General features: G+C 45.9%; 1 protein-coding gene across 4 annotated transcripts in view; it reads left to right on the top strand.

The window, feature by feature from the left end:
- LOC137571152 (adhesion G-protein coupled receptor F1-like) overlaps positions 1-23508 on the top strand; it is a 106104-nt gene extending 82596 nt beyond the window's left edge. For 2 of the 4 annotated variants that reach the window (XM_068279929.1, XM_068279926.1), the window contains 5 exons: positions 6982-8352; positions 12218-12259; positions 14233-14289; positions 18608-18673; positions 21557-23508. In XM_068279929.1, coding sequence (XP_068136030.1) covers positions 6982-8352; positions 12218-12259; positions 14233-14289; positions 18608-18631 — 1494 coding nt within the window. In that variant the 3' untranslated portion in view covers positions 18632-18673; positions 21557-23508. Of the gene's footprint in view, positions 1-6981; positions 8396-12217; positions 12260-14232; positions 14290-18607; positions 18674-21556 lie in introns of those variants that run through there. The other 2 variants (XM_068279927.1, XM_068279928.1) reach the window with 2 other exon arrangements.
- Positions 23509-23742: the final 234 nt, after the last annotated feature.

The following is a 23742-nucleotide window of genomic DNA, read 5'->3' as shown; positions in this document are numbered from 1 at the left end:
TTTACTGCCACTCTGTGTACACCGCTCAGCCAGACTATATACCATTGTTTACTGACACTCTGTGTACACCGCTCAGCCAGACTATATACCATTGTTTACTGACACTCTGTGTACACCGCTCAGCCAGACTATATACCATTGTTTACTGCCACTCTGATTCTGCTGGGAACAGTAGTACACCGCTCGCTCAGCCAGACTATATAGCATTGTGTTTACTGCCACTCTGTGTACACCGCTCAGCCAGACTATATACCATTGTTTACTGACACTCTGTGTACACCGCTCAGCCAGACTATATACCATTGTTTACTGAAACTCTGTGTACACCGCTCAGCCAGACTATATACCATTGTTTACTGCCACTCTGATTCTGCTGGGAACAGTAGTACACCGCTCGCTCAGCCAGACTATATACCATTGTTTACTGCCACTCTGATTCTGCTGGGAACAGTAGTACACCGCTCGCTCAGCCAGACTATATACCATTGTTTACTGACACTATATAGCAGACTATATAGCATTGTGTGTACACCGCTCAGCCAGACTATATACCATTGTTTACTGACACTCTGTGTACACCGCTCAGCCAGACTATATACCATTGTTTACTGCCACTCTGATTCTGCTGGGAACAGTAGTACACCGCTCGCTCAGCCAGACTATATACCATTGTTTACTGACACTCTGTGTACACCGCTCAGCCAGACTATATACCATTGTTTACTGCCACTCTGATTCTGCTGGGAACAGTAGTACACCGCTCGCTCAGCCAGACTATATACCATTGTTTACTGACACTCTGTGTACACCGCTCAGCCAGACTATATACCATTGTTTACTGCCACTCTGATTCTGCTGGGAACAGTAGTACACCGCTCGCTCAGCCAGACTATATAGCATTGTGTTTACTGCCACTTTGTGTACACCGCTCAGCCACACTATATAGCATTGCGTACTCTGCCAGTCAGTGTGTATATTGCTGGGATCAGTAATACTCCACTCACCGTCAACCACTATATGAGCTCAACATGAGTTCCCCAGAGACCTCCGCTGTGAGCAGCACTCCCAACAACAGCAACAGCCAACGCCCCACGCAAGCTATAACATCCACCCCAGCAGCCAGTGGTCAGCAGCAGCCCTCCCCGGAGGAGAACGTTGTGTCCATCAGTCCGTCGCCAGAGCGATTAATGAGGGCTGCCATTGAGGAGATGATGGGGCCTGATGTGGAGGAGGAGGTCTGGCTCAGGCCAGCATCCCAAGTTAATGTTGAGGACGATGAGGGGTCTGTGTCTGGGGATGTTGGGGTGGCAGAGGTGGTGGGTGGGTCAGACTCAGGAGAAGAGTTGTATGATGAGGATGATGATCGGGACCATCTGTATGTGCCTCAGAGTCCGACCCCGGAAAACATGTTGTATCGTGTGTTTAGGTACTAAAATCTGCGTTCCCTCCCAGTAGTGTTGGGCGAACAGTGTTTGCCACTGTTCGGGTTCTGCAGAACATCACCCTGTTCGGGGTGACTATATAGCAGACTATATAGCATTGTGTTTAATGCCACTCTGTGTACACGGCTCAGCCACACTATATAGCATTGTGTTTACTTCCACTCTGTGTCTGCTGGGAACAGTAGTACACCGCTCACCCGCCACTGTATAGCATTGTGCTCTGTGTCACTGCTGACAATAGTGGTACACCGCTCACCCACCACTGTATAGCATTTCTGTACTGCCACTGTACTGCTGCCAGTCAGCGTGTACTTTAAGGATAAGTGAAATGAGGAAGAAATCCGGTGAAAGAGGGAGGGGCAAGGGAAGAGGTGTTTCCCCTGACGGTTCACGTACAGGCCACAGGGGAGCACCCAAGAAAACCCACTCAATACTGCCCATGTTGTCCAGGACAACAACCCTCACAGATCCAAAAGAACAGGACCAGATAATTACTTGGATGACCTCTCAAGCGTCCAGCAGTGGGTTAAGCAGCACCAGCACATCACGCACGAGGTCCGAGTCCTCAGCCAGTTAAAGTCTGGGCTTTCTTTGAAGACTGCACTGAGGATGTTACCATGGCGATTTGCAAGGTGTGCAAGACCCGCCTGAGCAGGGGGAAAAGTATTAACAACCTCTCCACCACCAGCATGAGCCGCCACATTCTATCCAAACATCCCACTCTGTGGGCAAACGCGGCAGGACAGGGTACCACCAGCAACACTGCCTCCCTTGGGTTCACCAGACTCACCACCAGACCCGCCTCAGCAGCAGCAGTAGCCCAGCCATTGCGTGGTTCACAACATTCACAAACATCAGACGATGCTGACACTGTCACTTTCCGGACTAGTGCTCTTGAGGTCTCCCAGTGTTCATCAAACACAACAACCAACAGCCCTTCGGTGTGCAGCGCTACGGTTGAGTTGTCTGTCTCTGAGATGTTTGAGCACAAGAGGAAATTGCCAGCAAATGACCCCCGGGCCGTGGCAGTAACAGCCAGCCAGCATAGCCAAGCTTCTGGCCTGCGAAATGCTGCCATATCGAGTGGTGGAGACAAACAGCTTCAAGGGCATGATGTCAGTGGCCATCCCACGTTACGTGGTTCCCAGCCGCTACCACTTTGCGCGCTCTGCAGTGCCTGAGTTGCATGAGCACGTGGTCAGCTAAATAACCCGAAGCTTGAAGAATGCCGTTGCCTGCAAGGTTCACCTCACCACTGACACCTGGACGAGTGCGTTCGGCCAGGGTCGATACATCTCCCTTACCGCGCACTGGGTGAACCTTGTGGAGCCTGGCAGCGATTCCTCACCTGCTACGGCGCGGGTGTTGCCCACGCCGCAAACAGCTGGATAACAACAGCAGCACCTACCTCTCTGACTCCTTCTCCTCCAACGCATCTCAAAGCTGTACCTCATCCGGAAATGCTAACCCAGCACCAGCAGCAGTAGGATCGTGGAAGCAGTGCAGCACAGCTGTTGGCATGCGTCAGCAAGCGTTGCTGAAGCTGATCTGCCTTGGGGATAAGCAGCACACAGGGGAGGAAATTTGGAGGGGAATAAAGGAACAGACGGATTTGTGGCTGGCACCGCTGGACCTGAAACCGGGCATGAAGCTAGACACCTGGCACGAACTGGCAATGTACGCAATAGAGGTGCTGGCTTGCCCGGCAGCCAGCGTTATGTCGGAACGCTGTTTCAGTGCTGCCGGAGGCATCATCACAGATCGGCGTATCCGCCTCTCCACAGAAAATGCAGACCGTCTGACTCAAATTAAAATGAATCAATCCTGGATTGGAAACGACTACGCAACACTCCTGGACCCCAACCAAGTAACATGACCGATGAACATCTGGGATGGTTTAGCGTTTCCGGTCCCTGTTTATTGAACCTCTCATCTGTATTACATTTATGACTGCATGGCGGCAAAAAGCATTGCTGCTATATCCGCACGCTTTTTGTCCTCATGCAAGGCCTGGGTTGTTGTGTCTCACAAAGCGTGGCCTTCTCCTCCTGCGCCTCCTCCTGTTCCATCACGTGTGCTGCTGCTGCTGCTGCTGCTGCTGGGTTACCGTTGCCGCGTGGTCCCTGTTTATGGAACCTCTTATCTTTATTACATTTATGACTACATGGCGGTACAAAGCATGCTATCCGCACGCTTTTTGTCCTCATGCAAGGCCTGGGTTGTTGTGTCTCACAAAGCGTGGCCTTCTCCTCCTGCGCCTCCTCCTGTTCCATCACGTGTGCTGCTGCTGCTGCTGCTGCTGGGTTAGCGTTGCCGCGTGGTCCCTGTTTATTGAACCTCTTATCTTTATTACATTTATGACTACATGGCGGTACAAAGCATGCTATCCGCACGCTTTTTGTCCTCATGCAAGGCCTGGGTTGTTGTGTCTCACAAAGCGTGGCCTTCTCCTCCTGCGCCTCCTCCTGTTCCATCACGTGTGCTGCTGCTGCTGCTGCTGCTGCTGGGTTACCGTTGCCGGTCCCTGTTTATGGAACCTCTTATCTTTATTACATTTATGACTACATGGCGGTACAAAGCATGCTATCCGCACGCTTTTTGTCCTCATGCAAGGCCTGGGTTGTTGTGTCTCACAAAGCGTGGCCTTCTCCTCCTGCGCCTCCTCCTGTTCCATCACGTGTGCTGCTGCTGCTGCTGCTGCTGCTGGGTTAGCGTTGCCGCGTGGTCCCTGTTTATTGAACCTCTTATCTTTATTACATTTATGACTACATGGCGGTACAAAGCATGCTCTCCGCACGCTTTTTGTCCTCATGCAAGGCCTGGGTTGTTGTGTCTCACAAAGCGTGGCCTTCTCCTCCTGCGCCTCCTCCTGTTCCATCACGTGTGCTGCTGCTGGGTTAGCGTTGCCGCGTGGTCCCTGTTTATTGAACCACTTATCTTTATTACATTTATGACTGCATGGTGGTACAAAGCATGCTATCCGCACGCTTCTTGTCCTCATGCAAGGCCTGGGTTGTTGTGTCTCAAAGCGTGGCCTTCTCCTCCTGCGCCACCCTCCTCCTGTTCCATCACGTGTGCTGCTGCTGGGTTAGCATTACCGGTCCCTTTTCCTGGAACCTCTTATATGTATTACATTTATGACTGCATGCCGACAAAAAGCATGTTACCTGTGCAAAGAAAACAGACATTTCCCGCATTTAAAAGACAGTTTTCCCTTTGAAACTTTAAAATCGATTTTCTCAAAAACTATAAGCTCTTTTTGCTAAATTTTTTTTTCCTCTTGTACCCACTCCCAAGGTGCACATACCCTGTAAATTTGGGGTATGTAGCATGTAAGGAGGCTTTACAAAGCACAAAAGTTCGGGTCCCCATTGACTTCCATTATGTTCGGAGTTCGGGTCGAACACCCGAACATCGCGGACATGTTCGGCCTGTTCGGCCCGAACCCGAACATCTAGATGTTCGCCCAACACTACCAGTGACGTAGCCATAGGGGATGCAGAGGTTGTGACCGCACTGGGGCCCTTAGGCCCACGGGGCCCTCCTTACAACGCAGTATTAGCTGTTTATTGGTCCTGTGCTGGTAATGATCACTTCTATGGATGCTTTAAATAATTGTAATCAGTAGCAAATTGTTCCCCATCCCCATGGCCTCAATTCACTAAGCAGTTTAGACTAATCTACAGATGGTTTTTAGTCTACTGATGGTTTGGTGTCATGTTTTAGACCTGTTTTGAGACCTGGTCTAACATTCAGTAATTACACAATTCACAAAGGCAAACAAGGAGTTACCACGTCCACTTTTTCTGACAGAGATTAGACCAGCTGATTTCTGTAGATAAAGTAATTCTGTGAGGTATTTTAGATGTGGGGAGGGAACCTTTTGAATGGATTATGCAGGAGTTTAAAGCAGGCCATACACTGGCTCGATTCACGGCCGTTTCGACAGCAGATCCGATCCTGGGATCGGATCTGCTGCCAATCGCTTGCGCCAAACGCACCCGCCGATCCGATTCCCTCCCGAAATCGGATCGGACCGTCGATCGCGCCGTGCGGGAAATTACCCTCGATCGCCCGGCGGTAGGAGCGCGTCGCTTGCGGCGTACGATTCGGGCCCGATCCGAGCATGTATACATTACCTGAAGCTGGCTCCGGGGTCCTCTTCTCCTCGCTGCACCGCATTTCCGCATCTCCCAGTGTACGCTTATACTTCCTGTGTCACTCCGGTGACCAGGAAGTTGAAATAGAGGGCGCTCTATTTGAACTTCCTGGTCACGGAGTAACACAGGAAGCGCCGGGATGGAGCAAGAACAGCAGTGCGGTGCAGTGCGGAGAAGACGCCCGGGAGCCAGCCTCAGGTAATGTATACGGGGGGGGGACAGGCGGCAGGAGCAGCTGAACAGATTGTGATCGGTTTCAGGCTGAAATCGATTCACAATCTGTTTGCAGTAAAGGCAGCCATACGATCCCTATCTGATCAGATTCGATCAGATAGGGATCTGTCAGCTGGTCGATCTAATGGCACATCGACCAGTGTATGGCCACCTTAATAGTATGCAGAGGAGAGCTCATCAGAGGAGAAGGATGTCAATCATAGCTACTCATTTGTGAATTGCATCTTTTGATCATTTCCCCTGCTTTACTGACCTAATTACCAAATGGTTTAGACCAGGTATAAAAACAGGTCTAAAACATTTGGTAATAGTGAATTCCCCTTTGATGCAACGGACCAAACCACCAGTAGACTAGTCTAAACTGCTTAGTGAATTGAGGCCCTTCTTGCAACTCTGACACTGTGGTTGTCCTTGGCTGGTTTTGGAGCACTATATCAATTGTTATATATGGAGTGCGGGGGGGCGTAATGTAAAACTTACAGTGGGGACCATAACTCCTTAGCTACGCCACTGCACATATCGTACAGGTTACCAAGTACATGGGTAACGTGGCTTGCGCTGATTGCACTGCCTCACAGTCACTAGTGCTAGTAAAAAATGCCATACAGTCTTCTTGTTTGCATACGAGAGTTTTACCGCAAAGGCAGAGGGGAAGCAACACAGAGGTAAACATGTCCCTGTCCCGGACAGCGCACGTGGCGGTGTTACCAGCATTTGTTGAATACACCACTATGACCTTTCAAAGTGAAATGTCCCACTCCAAAATTTTTCTTGTATATTTTTGTAAATACGAGTTTATCGGGAAGAAGCCTCACGTACTATAGAGCAGATAAACTCTATGTCATCGCCAAAGGCCGGGATTCACTGTAGTGGACTCCTGCACAGCCATCATCAGCTGCTCATCATACCCAGGTTTTGCCGTCGGCATCTTTACGATGCTTTAGTGAATTAGTCCCCTTGCCTGCCAATATCATATTATCCAATGTCTTGTATTACACGGATCTGCTTATATATTAGTCAATGTTTTTGGGTCACGGAGTTTAACGAGACAGCAGAACATGACACTGAAACAGTTGTAACCGACCATTAATTATCAGAACATTTGAGAAAACCCAATGTAAGTATTTTATTTTTCTTCCTTCTAGGACATTTTGAATATCACCGATCAACTTCTCAATGAATCATCTTGGACGCCTGTCTCCAGTGTTGACAACACGCTTGGTTCCCAACTTTTGCAAAGTGTTGAAACCATCTTAGAAGGGGTGACCATGACCAATGCATCATTCAATGTTTCCTATGAAAATATTGATTTCCATTGTTTGGCTGCTCCCTGCTCTAACCTGACCAACCAGACGGCACTAAAAATCGTTCCACACGCTAGCTTTGCATTAGATGAAGATGACCTCCATCAACACTTTGACTCCACATGCCTGGTCAACATCATGTTACTGTCCTACAGATCCCTAAGCAGAGGCTTTCCCAGCCATTATGAGCAGGAGTTGGTTTCAGGTAGCGTCTTCCAAGTGGAAAGCAACATCTTAACAAACGTTATGTTCCTTGGCAATAAGACTTATCATAAACCAAACGTCAACTTGAGCTTTAAGTGTAACAGCAATGAATGTGACCAAACAGCTGTTTGTGCCTTTTGGAATTTCTCTACCAACAGTTGGTCTTCTGATGGATGCACTAGTGAAGTTATTGATGGCATCACAAACTGTTTTTGCAACCATCTTACCTCATTCTCTGTGCTGATCGCCAAATTCATACCGCAAGCCCTCCTAAGGTCCGCTGTGCTTGACTACATCACAGTCACAGGTCTTAGTATCTCTATCGTCTCTCTTATTCTTTGTATGTCCTTTCAGGTATATGTTATGAGGATTCCAATGAATCTCGTGTCTTACTACCGGCATTTGGTCATCCTCAACGTCTCTGTGTTCCTACTTCTGAGCAATGTGTCCTTTATAGCTGCAGGTTATATCACACCAAAAGACCACCTAAGACTTTGTGCTGGGCTGACCTTCTGCACCCATTTTTCGCTTTTAGCCTTTTTTTGTTGGACCTTAGTCCAAAGTGGCTACTTATTCTGCCGCCTGGTGTTTGTTTTCCATCATATAACCAAAAAGGAATTTATGACCCTCTCCGTTGGCTTAGGATATGTGTGTCCTACCATAATTGCTGTAGGAACCTTCATCTACTACACACCAACTAATGATTACAATAAGGACAACGTCTGCTGGCTTAACAGTAGCTCTGGAGCCTCTATGGCTTTCATAGTCCCAACCATCATTACCATATCCACAAATTTCCTTGTCCTTCTCGTTGTGATCCGTAAGCTACTGAGACGGTCCATTTCTGAAGGAAACACTGAGGATGAGGAAGTTATTAAGAAGCTAGTGAAGGCCATAGTCTTCTGCACACCACAGTTTGGATTGACTTGGGCTGTCGGGATTCCACTGTTTTCAGATGGGAGTGTGATAGCTTTACACTATCTCTTTGTCCTGCTCAACCCACTCCAAGTAAGTAATGCATGAAATGACTTGTAGCTTGTTTGAACCCAACAATGGGACTTGATAAAAGTTAATAAAGCTTTAACGCTGTCCTTACTGACCACAAATGTTTCTTGAGCATTGGTTACTCAGTGCAAAAGTTTATTAGGAAATGTCACTGTGTACTTTTAGAACATAGACAAGAGAGTTATGGAAAACCAGAAATACCAGGATTTTTGCAGTAAGTAGAGGCCATACTGGCTTGTGATTGGAAAGGAGAAGTAAATATTGAGGGATCAGCGACTGCGGTTGCTTGGTGAACAGTGTTGGTGAAGCGGATGGGAGGTTGGCCCCACCACTTGACCCTGTCTTGCATACAGGAGTCCCCCTCTGCAGTAGGTGTTATTGGGCCACACTTGTCATGGGTGGGGAAGTAATGGTCTCTGAACTTTTAAGACATGATGACAAACAATTGTATTGCGCTTTTCTCCTGGTGGACTCAAAGTGCCAGAGCTGCAGCCACTAGGGCATGCTCTATAGGCAGTGGCAGTATTAGGGAGTCTTGCCCATGGTCTCCTACTGAATAGGTGCTGGTTTACTGAACAGGAAGAGCTCAGATTTGAACCCAGCCCCCTTGTGTCAGAGGCAGAGCCCTAAACCAGTACACTATCCAGCCAGAGGTGGATCATGGTGGTCACACTTGTAATTTAACCCCTTGGTATGAGGGTTAAAATGAGAAGATGAGGAATGGGATGTGAGCATTTTGCTCAGGGGGTGGGGCGAGGCAGATGATTTGTAGATATGCCACTGGTTTGGACTTAGCAATGATGTGAATTAGGGCCCAAAGCCGACAAAAACCTCCATGCAGCAGTGGTCTGAAAGGTGGTTTAACGCTGGACCCCACAGCTTTTAGGTAAGTGTACTGAGCACTTACCATGCTGCATAGCAGGGGTGCAGCTAAGGTTTTTGTGGCCCCAAGCGGACTGTAGGAAGTGGCCCTAAGGCGGAAAAATGGGTGTGGCTATTCCGCATAAGTGGGCGTGGCCATGACATGAGGGTGGAGCTGGAGGGTGGATTGGGGCGGGGCTGTTTGCGGGGAAAATGGATGTGGGGGGCGCCGAAAGATGGATTTGGCCATGACATTGTATGGGCGGAGCTTAACCGTAGCACAGCAAATTAAGCCAACTATGACCATTAAATAATAAATGCAGCAACAGTTACCCCAGACACCAGAAAATTAAAATGCAATTTGTGCAACATTTCAACAGAAAACAAACAGAATTTGGGCCACATTTCAGCAGAAATCAAACGCAATTTGGGCCACATTTCAGCAGAAATGAAACGCAATTTGGGCCACATTTCAGCAGAAATCAAACGCAATTATGGCACATTTTCAGCAGAAATCAAACGCAATTATGGCACATTTTCAGCAGAAATCAAACGCAATTATGGCACATTTTCAGCAGAAATCAAACGCAATTAGGGCCACATTTCAGCAGAAATCAAACGCAATTATGGCACATTTTCAGCAGAAATCAAACGCAATTAGGGCCACATTTCAGCAGAAATCAAACGCAATTTGGGCACATTTTCAGCAGAAATCAAACGAAATTAGGGCACATTTTCAGCAGAAATCAAACGCAATTTGGGCACATTTCAGCAGAAATCAAACGCAATTTGGGCCACATTTCAGCAGAAATCAAACGCAATTTGGGCACATTTTCAGCAGAAATCAAACGAAATTAGGGCACATTTTCAGCAGAAATCAAACGCAATTTGGGCACAGTTCAGCAAAAATCAAACACAATTAGGGCACATTTTCAGCAGAAATCAAACGCAATTTGGCCACAGTTCAGCAGAAATCAAACACAATTAGGGAACAGTTCAGCAGATATCAAACGCAATTAGGGCACATTTTCAGAGCTGCAAAAATAAAAGAATTTACTCACCTGGCACTGGCAGAAGTCTTCTCTCCCCGTCTCCTCTCCTGGCCGGCTCCTCAGGCGCGCAGTTCCCACGGAGCTCCCTCCCTCCTCCAATCTTCCGCGCTGATTGAATCAGGGCTACGGGAAGATGGCCACCCGAAGCCCTGTACTGGAGGCATAGTCTCCAGAGCAGGGCTTCGGCGGCGGCCATCTTCCCAAAGCCCTGCCCTACTCTGCTCTGCCAGCCCCGTGGGGCTGCGGGAAAACAGTGACGTCACGCCGACGTCACTGAGCCGCCGAGGCCCCTACGATCTTGAGGCCCCAAGCGACCGCTTGGTTCGCTTTATGCCTCGCGGCGCCCCTGCTGCATAGATGGCGGCTTTTCCACCATTTTGTTGTGCTGCATACAGTCAGCGTATCAGTGAGAAGCTTTGTAGTGTGTATCGCTACAAGACAAATAGACTTCTCTGGTTAATGTGCGTCTCATACTGCTGAATAAAAATGGTCAGTGACATGCAAATAATTCTGACTTGCAATGGAAATTTATTCCAAATTGAATGGAGCTTGGGATTGGGCCAAGAAAAGTCAGCATTGTACATTTGATGGGCCCAGTTGAAGGCTACATACAATCTGGTACAGCAATATTGGACAATTAAAAAAAAAGATCATGGGTTTCAAAAGAGAGCAAGTCTAGAGTTAAGCATATCTTTTAACTTACACCAATAAAACCACAAATCATGCATGATTAAATAAAGAAAGAAAGAAAACACACACGTTCAGATTGCGTTGGGGTCAGACACGCGTTTCACGACTCACAAATAGAGCTTCATCAGAGGCTTAATGACCTATATAAGCCTTGCAGTGATCATGTTACAAACATCTACTAGGTGATCATTTTTCAGCTTCGGTTTAAAATAACTTTTCAGCAATTTGCAATTGAAAAAGTACCAAAAGGAGGTGAAGAAGTACTGTCAAAATTATTCTGGTATTTTCTTGCTTGCTGGTCGTTGGTCGTTATTGATAAGCTGGGAAAATAACACCTAGGAGAAAACTTAGGAGAAAACGCAAATTTGAATAAAGGCCAGAGAATCTGAAGGCAACAGACTTCCAGAGCCACAGAGCTGTGATGTCAGTTGTCAGTGTTGGTGTCCAGAAGGGAATAAGTAGCCCTTATGGCCAAGGTCACTACCGTCATGATCTTACTGCATTTTCTAGTTCACACACTTGCTCCTGCTGAATCTATGTGTCAGTTTGTCCATCCGGTGATGTATTTGACCTGCCCTCCATTCTTGGAAACTTTGTTGAGCTAATCTGTCCCCAATTGCCCCACATCTCCCACAACCTCAGATCAGATCAAAAGGATCCAATAACCTTACCATCCCCAGAGTCCAACTAAGAACCTTTGGAGCCAGAGCTTTCCATCATGCTGTCTCTACCCTCTGGAATGTCTTGCCAAACTTAATCAAGACAGTTTCAACTCTGAACACGTTTAAATCGAAACTGAAAAGCTACCTATTTAGTTTGGCATTTTTAATCACATAACTTTTTTACACATCACTATGTACTGATCTGAGACAAGCTTATGCACTTTGGGTTTTACGAGAGAAAAGCACTTTACAAATGTTTTGTTGTTGTAACTCTGTTGGCCCTGGGAGATGGTCCCACAATGAATACAGAATCTGAACACCCCGTGGATCCTCACCCTGGGCCAACACAGTTGTAAGGTCGGTTGTCAATGTTGTCATCCAGGCAGGAGTAAGTTATGGGTATGGCATCCGGAGTGCTTATCCTTGAGTTGCTCCCTATCGGCCCTGGCCCCTGGGAGACTGTGCATGGTGTTCCAGTTCTGTATTCATTGTGCAACCTGACCATAATATGATTGACGTTTCTAACCTGATTGACCATCTCAGCAGCTGAACAAAGAACCATGGGTCAGAGCTAGTTCAAGAGTCTCTCCTTTATTCCCACAGGGGTTCTTCATCTTCATCTTTGGCTGCCTGCTGGATAAAAAGGTAAGTGAGCTCTTCATTCAACCCAGAATGTTATGCCTGGATTTTAGAACACAGTAATGTTCCAAGATGGAGTAGTGAACAACAAAATATGAATGTAAGTCCCGTTCTAGTAAATACAATAAACAAAAAGGACAAAGTCTCTAAAGCTTCACTAAAAAAAAAAAAAGTTGACAAAGCATGTTATCTCTTTAGCAGCCAATTTATTTAGAGGCTTGCTAGTGCTCCAGGCCAATTTATTTTACCACATTTTTCTTCTTTGTTACATTCCTTGCTTCTAATTAGTACTGCTGTAATGTGTGCTTATGGCCACTTGTCACTAGAGGGCAGTGTGAGGCAATAACAGAGGACTTCTGCTTTCGGTGTGTATATTTTCTGCTAGTAGAGAGAGACCAAAGCATTCCAATAATTTACAGCACAGAGTTCTGCCGACTGAAGCCAAAAACAATGCACTTATTTCAAACTAGATAACTCTATTGAAGCTGCTAATGGGATAAATCTCTGAAGTATACATTAAAAACCCATCTTGTACAATATAGTTGTATCTTGGATTATAGTATATAAATAAACAAAATATGAAATATATGGAGATTCCCAGATTCCAAATATTTTACCTAAGGATCTCCCAGGATTACTTTAATGAATAGCTGTGTGTCAAGTCATTTTGATGAGACAGCCAATTTACACTGTTATACACACTGTACACTGACTACTTTACACATGTCTCCCAAACTCGGAACAGTTCAGGCGAAATCGGAATGGTTGGGAGGCATGGAGCCAGTTGTGTGGGAAGCCCTCTTGGGAGCAGACACACATGAAGGAAATGGAGATGAGGTGAAGGTTTCTGATAAGAAGAGAGAAGTGTAGAGCAAAGTCACCGTGGGGCATAATTCTGCTTTTTAAAGGGAAGGTCCGAGGAATTGAAAAATTAAAAATCCACTTACCTAGGACTTCTTCCAGCCCCTGGCAGCCGTCCTGTGCCCTCGCCGGCACCGCAGCTCCGGTGGATTTCGGTCCCCTCCGGTGGAGAAGCCGACCTTGCCAGGTCAGCTTCCGCGTCGTCTTCCTCTGCACTGCAGCGTGCAGTTCATTGGTTGCGCCGATGTCATCTGGACTGTACAGCGCAGGCACAGTAGTTCTGCGCCTGCGCTGTACAGTCCAGATGACGTCAGCGCGACTCTGAGAGCCGCTCGCGCAAACGAAGTAGGAATCTTGCATCGGAGGGGACCCAGGACCACCAGCAGCGAGCGGAGCTGCGGCGAAGGCACAGAACGGCTGGCATGGGCTTGAGGAAGCCACAGGTAAGTGGATTTTCTTATTTTTAAATTGCTGGGATGTGTCCTTTAAGTGAAGTCATTGATCACTTCTGTATGCCCCTGCTCTCCTCTGTAATCCTCCCACCTCTCTCCATCCTGACTACTGCTGCTGCTCTATTGGGATGCTGTAGCGGGCGCCGAGACATGGGATCATTTCTCTCTACCCGGGACAGTCCTGGTGAAATCGGGACGAATGGGAGGCATGGTGACAGTTGTGCAGGGAAGCCCTCTTGGGAGCAGACACACTTGAAGGCAACGGAGGTGAGGTGAATGTTTCTGATAAGAAGAGAGAAGAGCAGAGCAAATTCACCGTGGGGCATAATTCTGCTTTTTAAGTGAAGTCATTGCTCACTTCTGTATGCCCCGCAGTAACTGTGCTCTGCTCTCCTCTGTAATCCTCCCACTGCTCTCCATCCTGACTTCTGCTGCTGCTCTATTGGGATGCTGTAGCGGGTGCCGGGACATGGGATCATTCCTCTCTACCCGGGACAGTCCTGGTGAAATCGGGATGGATGGGAGGTATGACTTAACATTGTATCAAAGTGTCTTAATTCAGTGGTTTTCCCATGAAAAGATATAACAAAATATTTTCAAAAATGTTGTTGGAGATACTTTACTAAAGTAATAGTAGTGTAAACCTTCTTCTCCTTTTCGGTGTAGGTGATGGATCTGGTGAAGAAGCGGATATCAAAGTCATCATCAGTCTTCAGCAGCACTGTGAGTGTATTTTACATTAAATTACACCTGCGGTTTTAACCATAAACGATACCAGAGATGACAAAATTTAAAAAAATCAGTGGAGCAGCCATGTATGGGAAGCAGTCCTTATGCCCATCGCTCTCCCCGTTCTCCTCCGCCCCTCCACTCTCACCTAAATGCCCCTCTCAGCCTCTTTTGGGTCGGCCGGGTTGGGTAGGCGCTGTCCCGGGCGACGCGCATCCTTAAACGCATGCCCGCAGCTGGGAGCACTCTGCACATGTGCATAACATCACAATTGGAGGAGGCTGAGAGGGGCACTTGGGTGAGAGTGAAGCTGAGGTCAGAGGAATTTTAAAAAATTGTATTAGCTCTGTAGCAGTTGGCTGATGGTGTAATGGTTAAGGGCTCTGCCTCTGACACAGGAGACCAGGGTTCGAATCTCGGCTCTGCCTGTTCAGTAAGCCAGCACTAATTCAGTAGGAGACCTTTGGCAAGTCTCCCTTACACTGCTACTGCCAACAGAGCGCGTCCTAGTGGCTGCTGCTCTGCTCTGGCGCTTTGAGTCCGCAAGGAGAAAAGCGCAATATAAATGTTATTTGTCTTGTCTTGTCTTGTATTATTGTCCTGTAAGGAACATTGTCTGTGCTACTCATATAGTCATTTATGGAATATCAGCAGAATGATATTGTCAATCCTAAAGGTGCCTATTAGTGGTACAATTTTTAGTGAATTATCGTGGTTTCCAATCATATTATTACAATATTATTATTATTATTATTATTTTTTTGGTGTAAAGGTGCCCATTAACAATAAAATTTCCTGAATAATTGACTGGCCAATCCGATAATTGCAATCGGTCAGAAACGACCATTCAGGACCAATGGGAAGCGAACTACAACCACTTTGATGATATTCAGTGAGAGCGATTCCTAAGACGGATAGACAGAACAGTTGATCCATCGATCATTGATTGGCTCGATTAACGCTGCCCGATCGAACATACGGAAAATTGTATAATAAATGTGCACCTCTAAAGAAATGGTCGATGGGAGTGGCAGATGTTTTATGTATATAACTATAACTCATTTAGATATGATCGCAAGTTGGATTCCTTAATGCTGTGTATCAACTAACTAAGGTCTTTTCTGTTGATCTGAATGATCTTATCGTAAATAAGATTTTTTGCTAAAAATCACAACGTTATTTGGCACCTTAAAGAGAACCAGAGATCCTTCAAAGAAAATAAGTTATACATACCTGGGGCTTCCTCCAGCCCCATAAGCGCTGATCGATCCCACGCCGCCGTCCAGCGCTGCCCGCAGCTATGAGAACCGGGGCCCTGCTCTGCCACCAGTCGGAGCCAGTCTAGCGTAGCAGAGGTGCGCTCTTTGTGTATCTCTGCAGCACTGTATGGAGAGATACATAGAGGGTGCACTTCTTCTGCGTAGCCTGGCTCCGATGACGTCAGTGAAGGGACCTGGTTCTCGTAGTTGCGGGCAGCGCTGGACGGAGGCATGGGATCGATCAGCGCGTATGGGGCTGGAGGAAGCCCCAGGTATGTATAACTTCTTTTCTTTAAAGGATTTCTGGTTCCCTTTAAGGGTCATTTGCAGTTGCAGCAAAGCTTTCACTTGGTTCCCAAGGCTTTTCTACAGCTACATGGTATGTTACTGCCAGGGCAGTTTCTAGGCTAAATTGCACCCAGGGTGAGGGTGTAAAAATTGTGCCCCCTTCCCCCCTCCCCCTGTGAACTCACGTACCCCTACTCTGTAGGGACAGTCACACAACCACAGGTCACAAGTAGAGCTGCCTACTTACTAGTGACCAGCCGCTCATCCACACAGGTGAAGAGAGCCCGGAAAGCCGACTCCTCCATGGGCGCCGCACACTGACAGCCTGCAGTACCGCTACAGGGCATCAGGTGTCATCATGCGGTGGTGACGTCATGATAACTTGACGTCGGATGCAGGCAGCCCAGGAGGAGTGAAGGAAGGTGATTGAGCTGGTAATCTTCTTTCTTATTCCATTTGGCTGCGCCACACATCACCAGATCCCTAGCGGTTATGTCCTTTTGCCTGCGTGCCCCCTTCTACTACTTGCTGGTCTGCGCCCAGGGCGGTCGCCCTGCCACACTGCCCAAGAAATGGACGTGGTTACTGCCACCTGCCAGCTGGACTCTCCCCCAGACATCTATGACTGACTCCATTAGAAGGAGCAGAGTGAATCTGTGGTAATTCCCACTTTCCTCATTAGGGTCTGCACCTGCCACTCACTGTACTTATTTTGAGAATGAGGAGGCCAAATTAACCTAAAGTGTGCTTAAAGCAGTTTAAAACTCTGACAAAATTTTCAACAAAAATGTGTTTTCATACTTTTTATAACCCATACAATTATCATATTTGCTTTTGTGCACAAGTATTAATATTCATTTAGATATTATAACTTCCCAAAGTTCAGTTAATTTACTTGGAAAGCTGCTGGTGCATTTTATTTATAACTGTTGTCATTCTGTTGTAAATGCTGCCAGTTATTTTTGACTTGTTTTTCACTTCAGCACTCATCAGCTGAAGTCCTGCACAGCCAGAGAATGTTTACATAAATGTATCAAGTAAAGAATGTGTACACAAGATAAGATTATAAGCAGTTCGGATGCGGGTTCTCCCTGCAGAAGAAACGGTCAGCCCTGTGATGTAACCCTTTGAATGCTGTTTTACTAAAAAACAACAACATTGTGTTAGTATATTATATGCTGTAAATAATCTTTTAGAGCAAAGAAGAAATTCTGGGTTATATTCCGCTTTAAAGTGAAAAAAGTGCCCAATTTGGGTAGTTACCTTGGTAGAGGGAAGTCTCTTGTCCTCCTCCACCAGACAATTCCAGCGCTGGTAGTCCCCAAAGCCCAACAACAAGGGCTTGTGAATGGAGCCCAGCCACACTGTGCAGGCATCTCACGCCTGCACACTAGCATGGAGCCAAACGAGCTCTGCTTTATCCGCTGAGCCTGGCAGCTCCTTGCTATTGTGCAGGCGCAAGTCGTCCTCACACGGGAGCATGCCTGGGAACTTCAGAGGTCCCGGTGCTGGATAGGGGGGGGGAGGTGGAGGAACCAGAGGCTTCCCTCTACTGAGGTAAGTATCTAAATTTGTGCCCTAAGCATCCCATAGGTTTGCTTTATAGGATACACAAGGTGACATGTGACGAGATCGGATATGATATATGTACAGTGCCTAGTAGCACACAAATAACTAGACTGTGTTCCTTTTTTTTTCCTTTCTCTACCTGAAAGAGTTAAAGAGACTCTGAAGCGAGAATAAATCTCGCTTCAGAGCTCATAGTTAGCAGGGGCATGTGTGCCTCTGCTAAACTGCCGCTATCCCGCGGCTAAAGGGGGGGGGGTCCCTTCACCCCCAAACCCACCCCCGCAAAAGTTGGTCGTAAAATTGGTCGCTAACAGCTGCAGCCCTGCCTCTAGTCGCATCTATCAGACGCGCATCGCCGCCTCTCCCCCGCCCCTCTCAGTGAAGGAAGACTGAGAGGGGCGGGGGAGAGGCGGAGATACGCGCTAACAGACGCGCGTGGAGCAGGGCTGCGGCGGTTAGCCCTGCCCCAATGCGGAAGCGCTCCCCCGCTGCACGGAGGGGATTTGGGGGTGAAGGGACCCCCGTTATGCTGCGGGATAGCGCCGTTTTAACAGGGGCACGCATGCCCCTGCTATCTATGAGGTCTGAAGCGAGATTTATTCTCGCTTCAGTCTCTCTTTAAACATCATGCGTGCCAGTGACAGTTTCTGTCCGGGTCCGCACAGGGTCTGACTATAGCCTAACCCTCACTGATAAGGAATTACAGCCATAAAACACTTTCTAAGCATGAAATGGCCTCTGAGAGGAAGAAAAGAGATAAAAAGGGACAACAGTTCATAGATTTTAGCTCTGGACTACTTCAATGAATGTGTCATTGAGCAGAGACAACGAAACAGTAAAAACTTAAAAAGTCGATTTAAATATAAACTCAAACTGGGAGATAACCAAAAAAAATTATTTTTAGGAGTTGGAGGAAAGATTCAATTGTTTATCTCATCTGCTTATTTTCACTGTGTGTTTCCTTTAATCAGAGGAAAATCAGGTATGTATTTGTTTTGAGAGTTTTGGAATTGGTGATACAGCTTATTTCTCAAAAAATGGCAAATTTCCACTAATGTCGATACAAATATATGAATAGCTGGAGGAGCCCAGAATGAAGTCATTCACCTTCTGGGGTATAGATAACAGTGACTGTAGTTTACTTGAATACACCTCATATAATCCTGAGATATTCTTTCTCCTCTCATTCTCTCCAGGCTACAACTATGAGTTCATACTGATGACCACCACCCATGGTAAGAAGACAGCAGCTCCATCCAAAGGTGACTTTTCAGCCTTTCCCAGATTCTGTTCTTCTGGGTCACCTATTGGGATAGTCAATGAGATGCAAATATTTCTCAATTGATGAAAACGTTATCATATTCAGATTCATGCAGCTTGGAAATGGACCAATCAAATGCAGCAGAATTATTAGCATTTTACTGGCCGCCGCTATTCACCCAATGATCATTTCCGCAGTTATTGAGGAACTCCAACGTGATATCTCCCCACTACTGTGCCGTAATTCCAGGCTTAGTTCCTGCCCAGCTTGAGGCCTCGTTCACATCTAAAAACGAAAACGCAAACACAATCATTTTGCGTTTTTATGCGCTTTTTTTTAGTGCCTCCCAGCGCTGCATTTTTGTTAAAAGCGCTTTTCCAGAGCGTTTTTTTTCCATTCACTCCCTGACGTAAGTCAGGAAGAGAACTCTTCGACCCGGAAAAGAATAAATACAATGTATTTATTCTTAAAAACGTGAACACAATCACTGCACAAAGCAGTTTTGTGAGTGTTTAGCGCTCTTTCTATACCTTCCATTATAGCAAAAACGCCCCAAAAATGGTACCAGCACCACTTTGCGGACCGCAAAGTGGGCGCAATGCGCTGATATGGACCTTCTCATAGAGATTCATTGCACAAGCGTTTTGAGGGCGATTTTGGAACCGTCTGCACTTGAAAAAAAGGGAAAAAAACCCTTAGAGTAAACTATCCCTGAAAAGGTTCTCTATGTGTGAGACATAATAGATGTCACTGGGCACTAGACCTCCTCCGGCTGTAGTCTCTGTAATACAAAATAAGTCAAACATCTGAGAGGCACAGCGCCAGGATCAGATTTACAAAGCCTTTAAGTCTCTGTTACAGGCTTGGTGTTGTGACAGTATGCCCTAAGTAATGATGAGCACACATTTTGCATAACTGTAATTTCACATCATAATTTGCAATTACGATACGAAATTGTAATGCAAAATTTCGGGGAAAAATTGTAATTAATTTCGTTTGTAAATGTAATCTGGAACCTACATTTCCCAATTTAGTGTAATTTTTGCATAACTTTGTGCCAACTGCCCCTCTACATGCAATTTTGTGCAAAGCCCCTCTACATTTTCACTGACATTGCTACATATGTGAAGGGGAATAGTGGGAACAAGGCAACAAAATAATTTCTCAAATAGACCTCGTAGTTTTTGATAAAATCAATTTTACAAAAGGAAAGGGGAAAATGTTTTTTAAACTGTCATTTTCCTGAGTTTAAAAACCATTTTTCATTTGCATTTTTCAAATCAGTTTTCTCAAAAACTACAAGATCCTTTTTGAATTTTTTTTTTTGCCTTATTCCCACCCTTCAATGTAACATGTGTAGCAATTTTGGTGATGATAGCTGTGATAGATGTGGATACGCTTTTAACTTCTAAATTCTGCACCAACATATCTGAAAATTACACAAATATACAAATGGATTACACAAAATCAATGAAATGTCCAAATCGTAAATATGTATGGCCATAATTGTAAACATTTACGTGAAATTTCATGTAATCGTAATGAGCAGATTACGATTGCCACTAGTCCTAAGGTGACACTGTTACATCATAAGGGTTATCCACTATAAATTAAGTTTGGCCTCGGGCAATGAGTGATTTCTACATTTTTGTCATAATTTTATTAACAAGACCTGGTAAGTGCCACAAAGTTTAGGTGCTTTTCTCATAGCAACATTTTCCTTCAAAGAGAGCCTTTTTGCCACTTCACAGAGAACCCTGTCCCATCTTTCTCTGGAGCCAACTCTCTTCATGATCACCTCTGGGTCAAAATCACTTTAAAATTGAAAAAGAACAAAGTAAGAAAAACTGAACATACTGTTAGAGGGGTCTGTGAGATCCCTTCACCAAGTTCCAATAAGTTGACATAGAAGGGCCAGTCTCTAGTTTTCTAACTTACCCCCCACTTTGATGCTGCCCTTGTTCTGCTTATGAAATTACTCCATTATGTTGCTGGCGTCATGTCTTCTTTCCCTCCACCTTCCCAAACATAACAGAATCCTCCTCCAGGGGAACGTATGTAGAGAGCTGTGAGGGGCCGAAAGTCCACTTTATACAACATGGAGGGGAACTGTGAATGACAATTCTTCAGTTTACAGTTATAAAAACAGACCTCAATGATAACCAAGGCACTGTCTGATGGTGCTACAATGGTCAGGGCCGGATTGCTGGAAAGGCCCCAAAGGCCCAGACCTCGGGTGGTTGCAGCCCAAGGGGGCACCTGAACATGAAAGAGGGATTGTAACATATAAAAGTGGAGGCTGAAAATGGGGAGCAACTCATGAAAAAGGGAAACTGATGCCCAAGGGAGCTGTTCATGAAAGAGAGGGGCTGCTGTACATGGAGGATACACATGGAAGAGGGGGCTGCACATGGAATGTGAGGGGAGGGGGGAGTTGCAGCTGCACAAGAAAGGGAAGCCAAAACATACTTGCCTAGGGGCTCAAAAAGTATAAAACCAGCCTTGACAATGGTAACAGTCATTACAACGATGGGGTTTCAGTAGTAACCAAGACAAAGCCTAATGGGTTTTCAGTGGTAACCAAGTAATTATCTGATGAGGCTTCATTGGTAACCAAGTCATTGCCTGATGCGGTTTCTGTGGTAACCAAGTAATTGCTTGATAGAGTTTAGCCATTGCTTGATGGGGTTTCAGTGGTAACCAAGTCATTTTGTGATGGGGCCAGAGTAGGTAGAAAACACATACATGATTTTTGTATTAGTCACTACTGACACAAAAATGTATTGTATGAAACTGAGTTTTTTATTGCATGCTTGACTTGCTTGACTTTCATTTCATATAATTTTTGGTACTCTGCCAGAGATGTTGTTTTCTTCCTTTACAGATTTCAGAAGTTCAGATTTGAGGATCCTTCCATATCACAAGCCTTCAATGTCTGTTCCTTAGTCCACCTCGCACATTGTAGCTCAGAGTTAGACAGGATCTGAGTTGGTGATATTTACACACCACAGATACGGTCACCTGTAGACCTATTTCTTACAAACATGGTTTAGTGTTGGCATTCCAGTTCACTGGCCACACATGGTAAGATGTAATTGTACAGTAAAGCATTGCATTTGATAAAACAATCACAATGAATCTGTAAGGAAAGAAAGAACATACCCATCTCTTCAGGATTGGTCTCCGGTCTTCTTCTTCCCTCCTCAAGTTCCTTCTTCATTGGCACCCCTGTGACAGTGGTGAAGACCCTACAGAAACAACATCTTTAATGGCTGCCACATACCACCCATAATCGTGACAGGTTGTAGAGGAAGGTTAGGGGAACAGCTCTGATTAAAAATAACCTGCAGGTAAAGTCTGTACTCTTTGATTTCCTGTGACAGATAGACATCGGAGGAGTAGGACACTAACCAGACAGCCATGTCGGGCAGGAGGAGCAGAGACCAGCAGGAGCCTTCCTCAGGAGCTGAATGTGAACTTTTCTCCCTGCGGAACATTTTTTTTAACAACACAAATTATAAAGAAACTTGTTTACTGGTGATTTAGGCAAAATGGAAATATTTGGGTCACGCCATTGTGGTTTTTAGATACTTATGGTGGACTGAGTTTTGATTGCTGTGGGGGAACCAGAAGTGGGGGGCAGGGTTGCAGTTGCAGTACCCTGAAATCGCAAAAAAAAAAGTATGTTTAACCTCTTCTTAGAACATTATTTTGGAGCCTTTCTTGGAATGTATTTAAAAAAAAAGAGGTCAAAAAGAGGTCCTAACACACTTTCACAAAAAAATTAAGTAAAAATGTTGGCCTGTGCCCGGCCTTTATAAGGGAGAGAAACGTCTTCCCTTGCCTGAGAGCCTCCAATTGAACTCTAAGTTTCCCTGGAAAATGACAGTGAGGGAATAAAAGTGTAATAGTAATTGCCAACTGTAATACAGGAGTGAAGCTATTTTGCTGATGGACTCTAGATGTTGAGGTCCTCCAAAGATGGGACTTTTTTTTACTTATCTTCTTTATAATATGAAGTAGAAGCACTGGGCCTGATTTGCTGTGGTCCTTGTGGGCTGAGAACACCGGAGATCCTATGTGACCTAGCAAGCCAGACCTTGATTTATTCAAAATTCAGTACCAAAAGTTGACAACCCTCACGAGGTTGATAGCAAACCACAGCGAGGATTGCCACAAAATGAGTAAAATGGCAGTTGTATGACTGCAGTTGCAAGCACACACCCAAAGGGATTTTTATGTATTTATTTTTGTAACCAGAGTCATAAGTAGAGATTATGGGGCCCTATAGCACAATTTTGATGGGGCCCTCAGACCTAGACACTCAAGAACAATGCCACCTGCCCCTATCCTATTGATATAAGATGACTGGCCAATGTACATACCTGTGCAATGTACACCGCAAACAGTCTATGGGCCCTGAAATTAAGTCAGAGCATGGAGAAAAACAGGAAAATAAATAGTGAACACATTACCGCTTGGGCCCCCTTTGCTCCAGGGCCTGAAAGCAGTTGCTATGGCTATTGCTACGCCCCGGTTTGTAATGAATCCAAGTTGTGTATATTGCATAAAGTTCTTCCTGCAGGTGCTGCACAAGACTGGGGCTGTATTGCCTCTCTCCCAATTAACCATAGTCTCCTACGACTTAGGTGAGGGTTGCAAACTGTTGCAACCCAATAGCAGACACATTTCTTTTAATCCAGGCCATGTCTGCTGGCTCAATTCTGTCCTTCCCTGTTGTCCTGTCCCTGGAGATCATTATCATTCCAGCCCATGTGTACTGCAGTGGACCTCGGGCTGTGGAGGCATCACCGGTGGGATGCAGACATGTGTTATGTGGCCCTAGGGACGTAACTAGAGGGGAGTGGCCTCTGCAACCACTGGGGGTGGGCGGGGCAGAGCTGTAGGGATCCCCAACTACTAACCTTCCCTTCTTCTGATACAAGGGACCATCCTTCAGATCAGGTGTTTTTGTAGCTACACTTGTTAGGGGTGTAAAGCTCCTGATGGCCACCTTTGTTTTATGACCTTTGAAAGGCAAGGGAAAGAATGTGAAAATTGGGAGTTTTG

The sequence above is a fragment of the Hyperolius riggenbachi genome, chromosome 4 (genome assembly GCF_040937935.1).
Source record: "Hyperolius riggenbachi isolate aHypRig1 chromosome 4, aHypRig1.pri, whole genome shotgun sequence".
NCBI lineage: Eukaryota > Metazoa > Chordata > Amphibia > Anura > Hyperoliidae > Hyperolius > Hyperolius riggenbachi.
The sequence above is the reverse complement of the archived record's forward strand: the minus strand, read 5'-3'. Positions and strand labels throughout refer to the sequence as shown.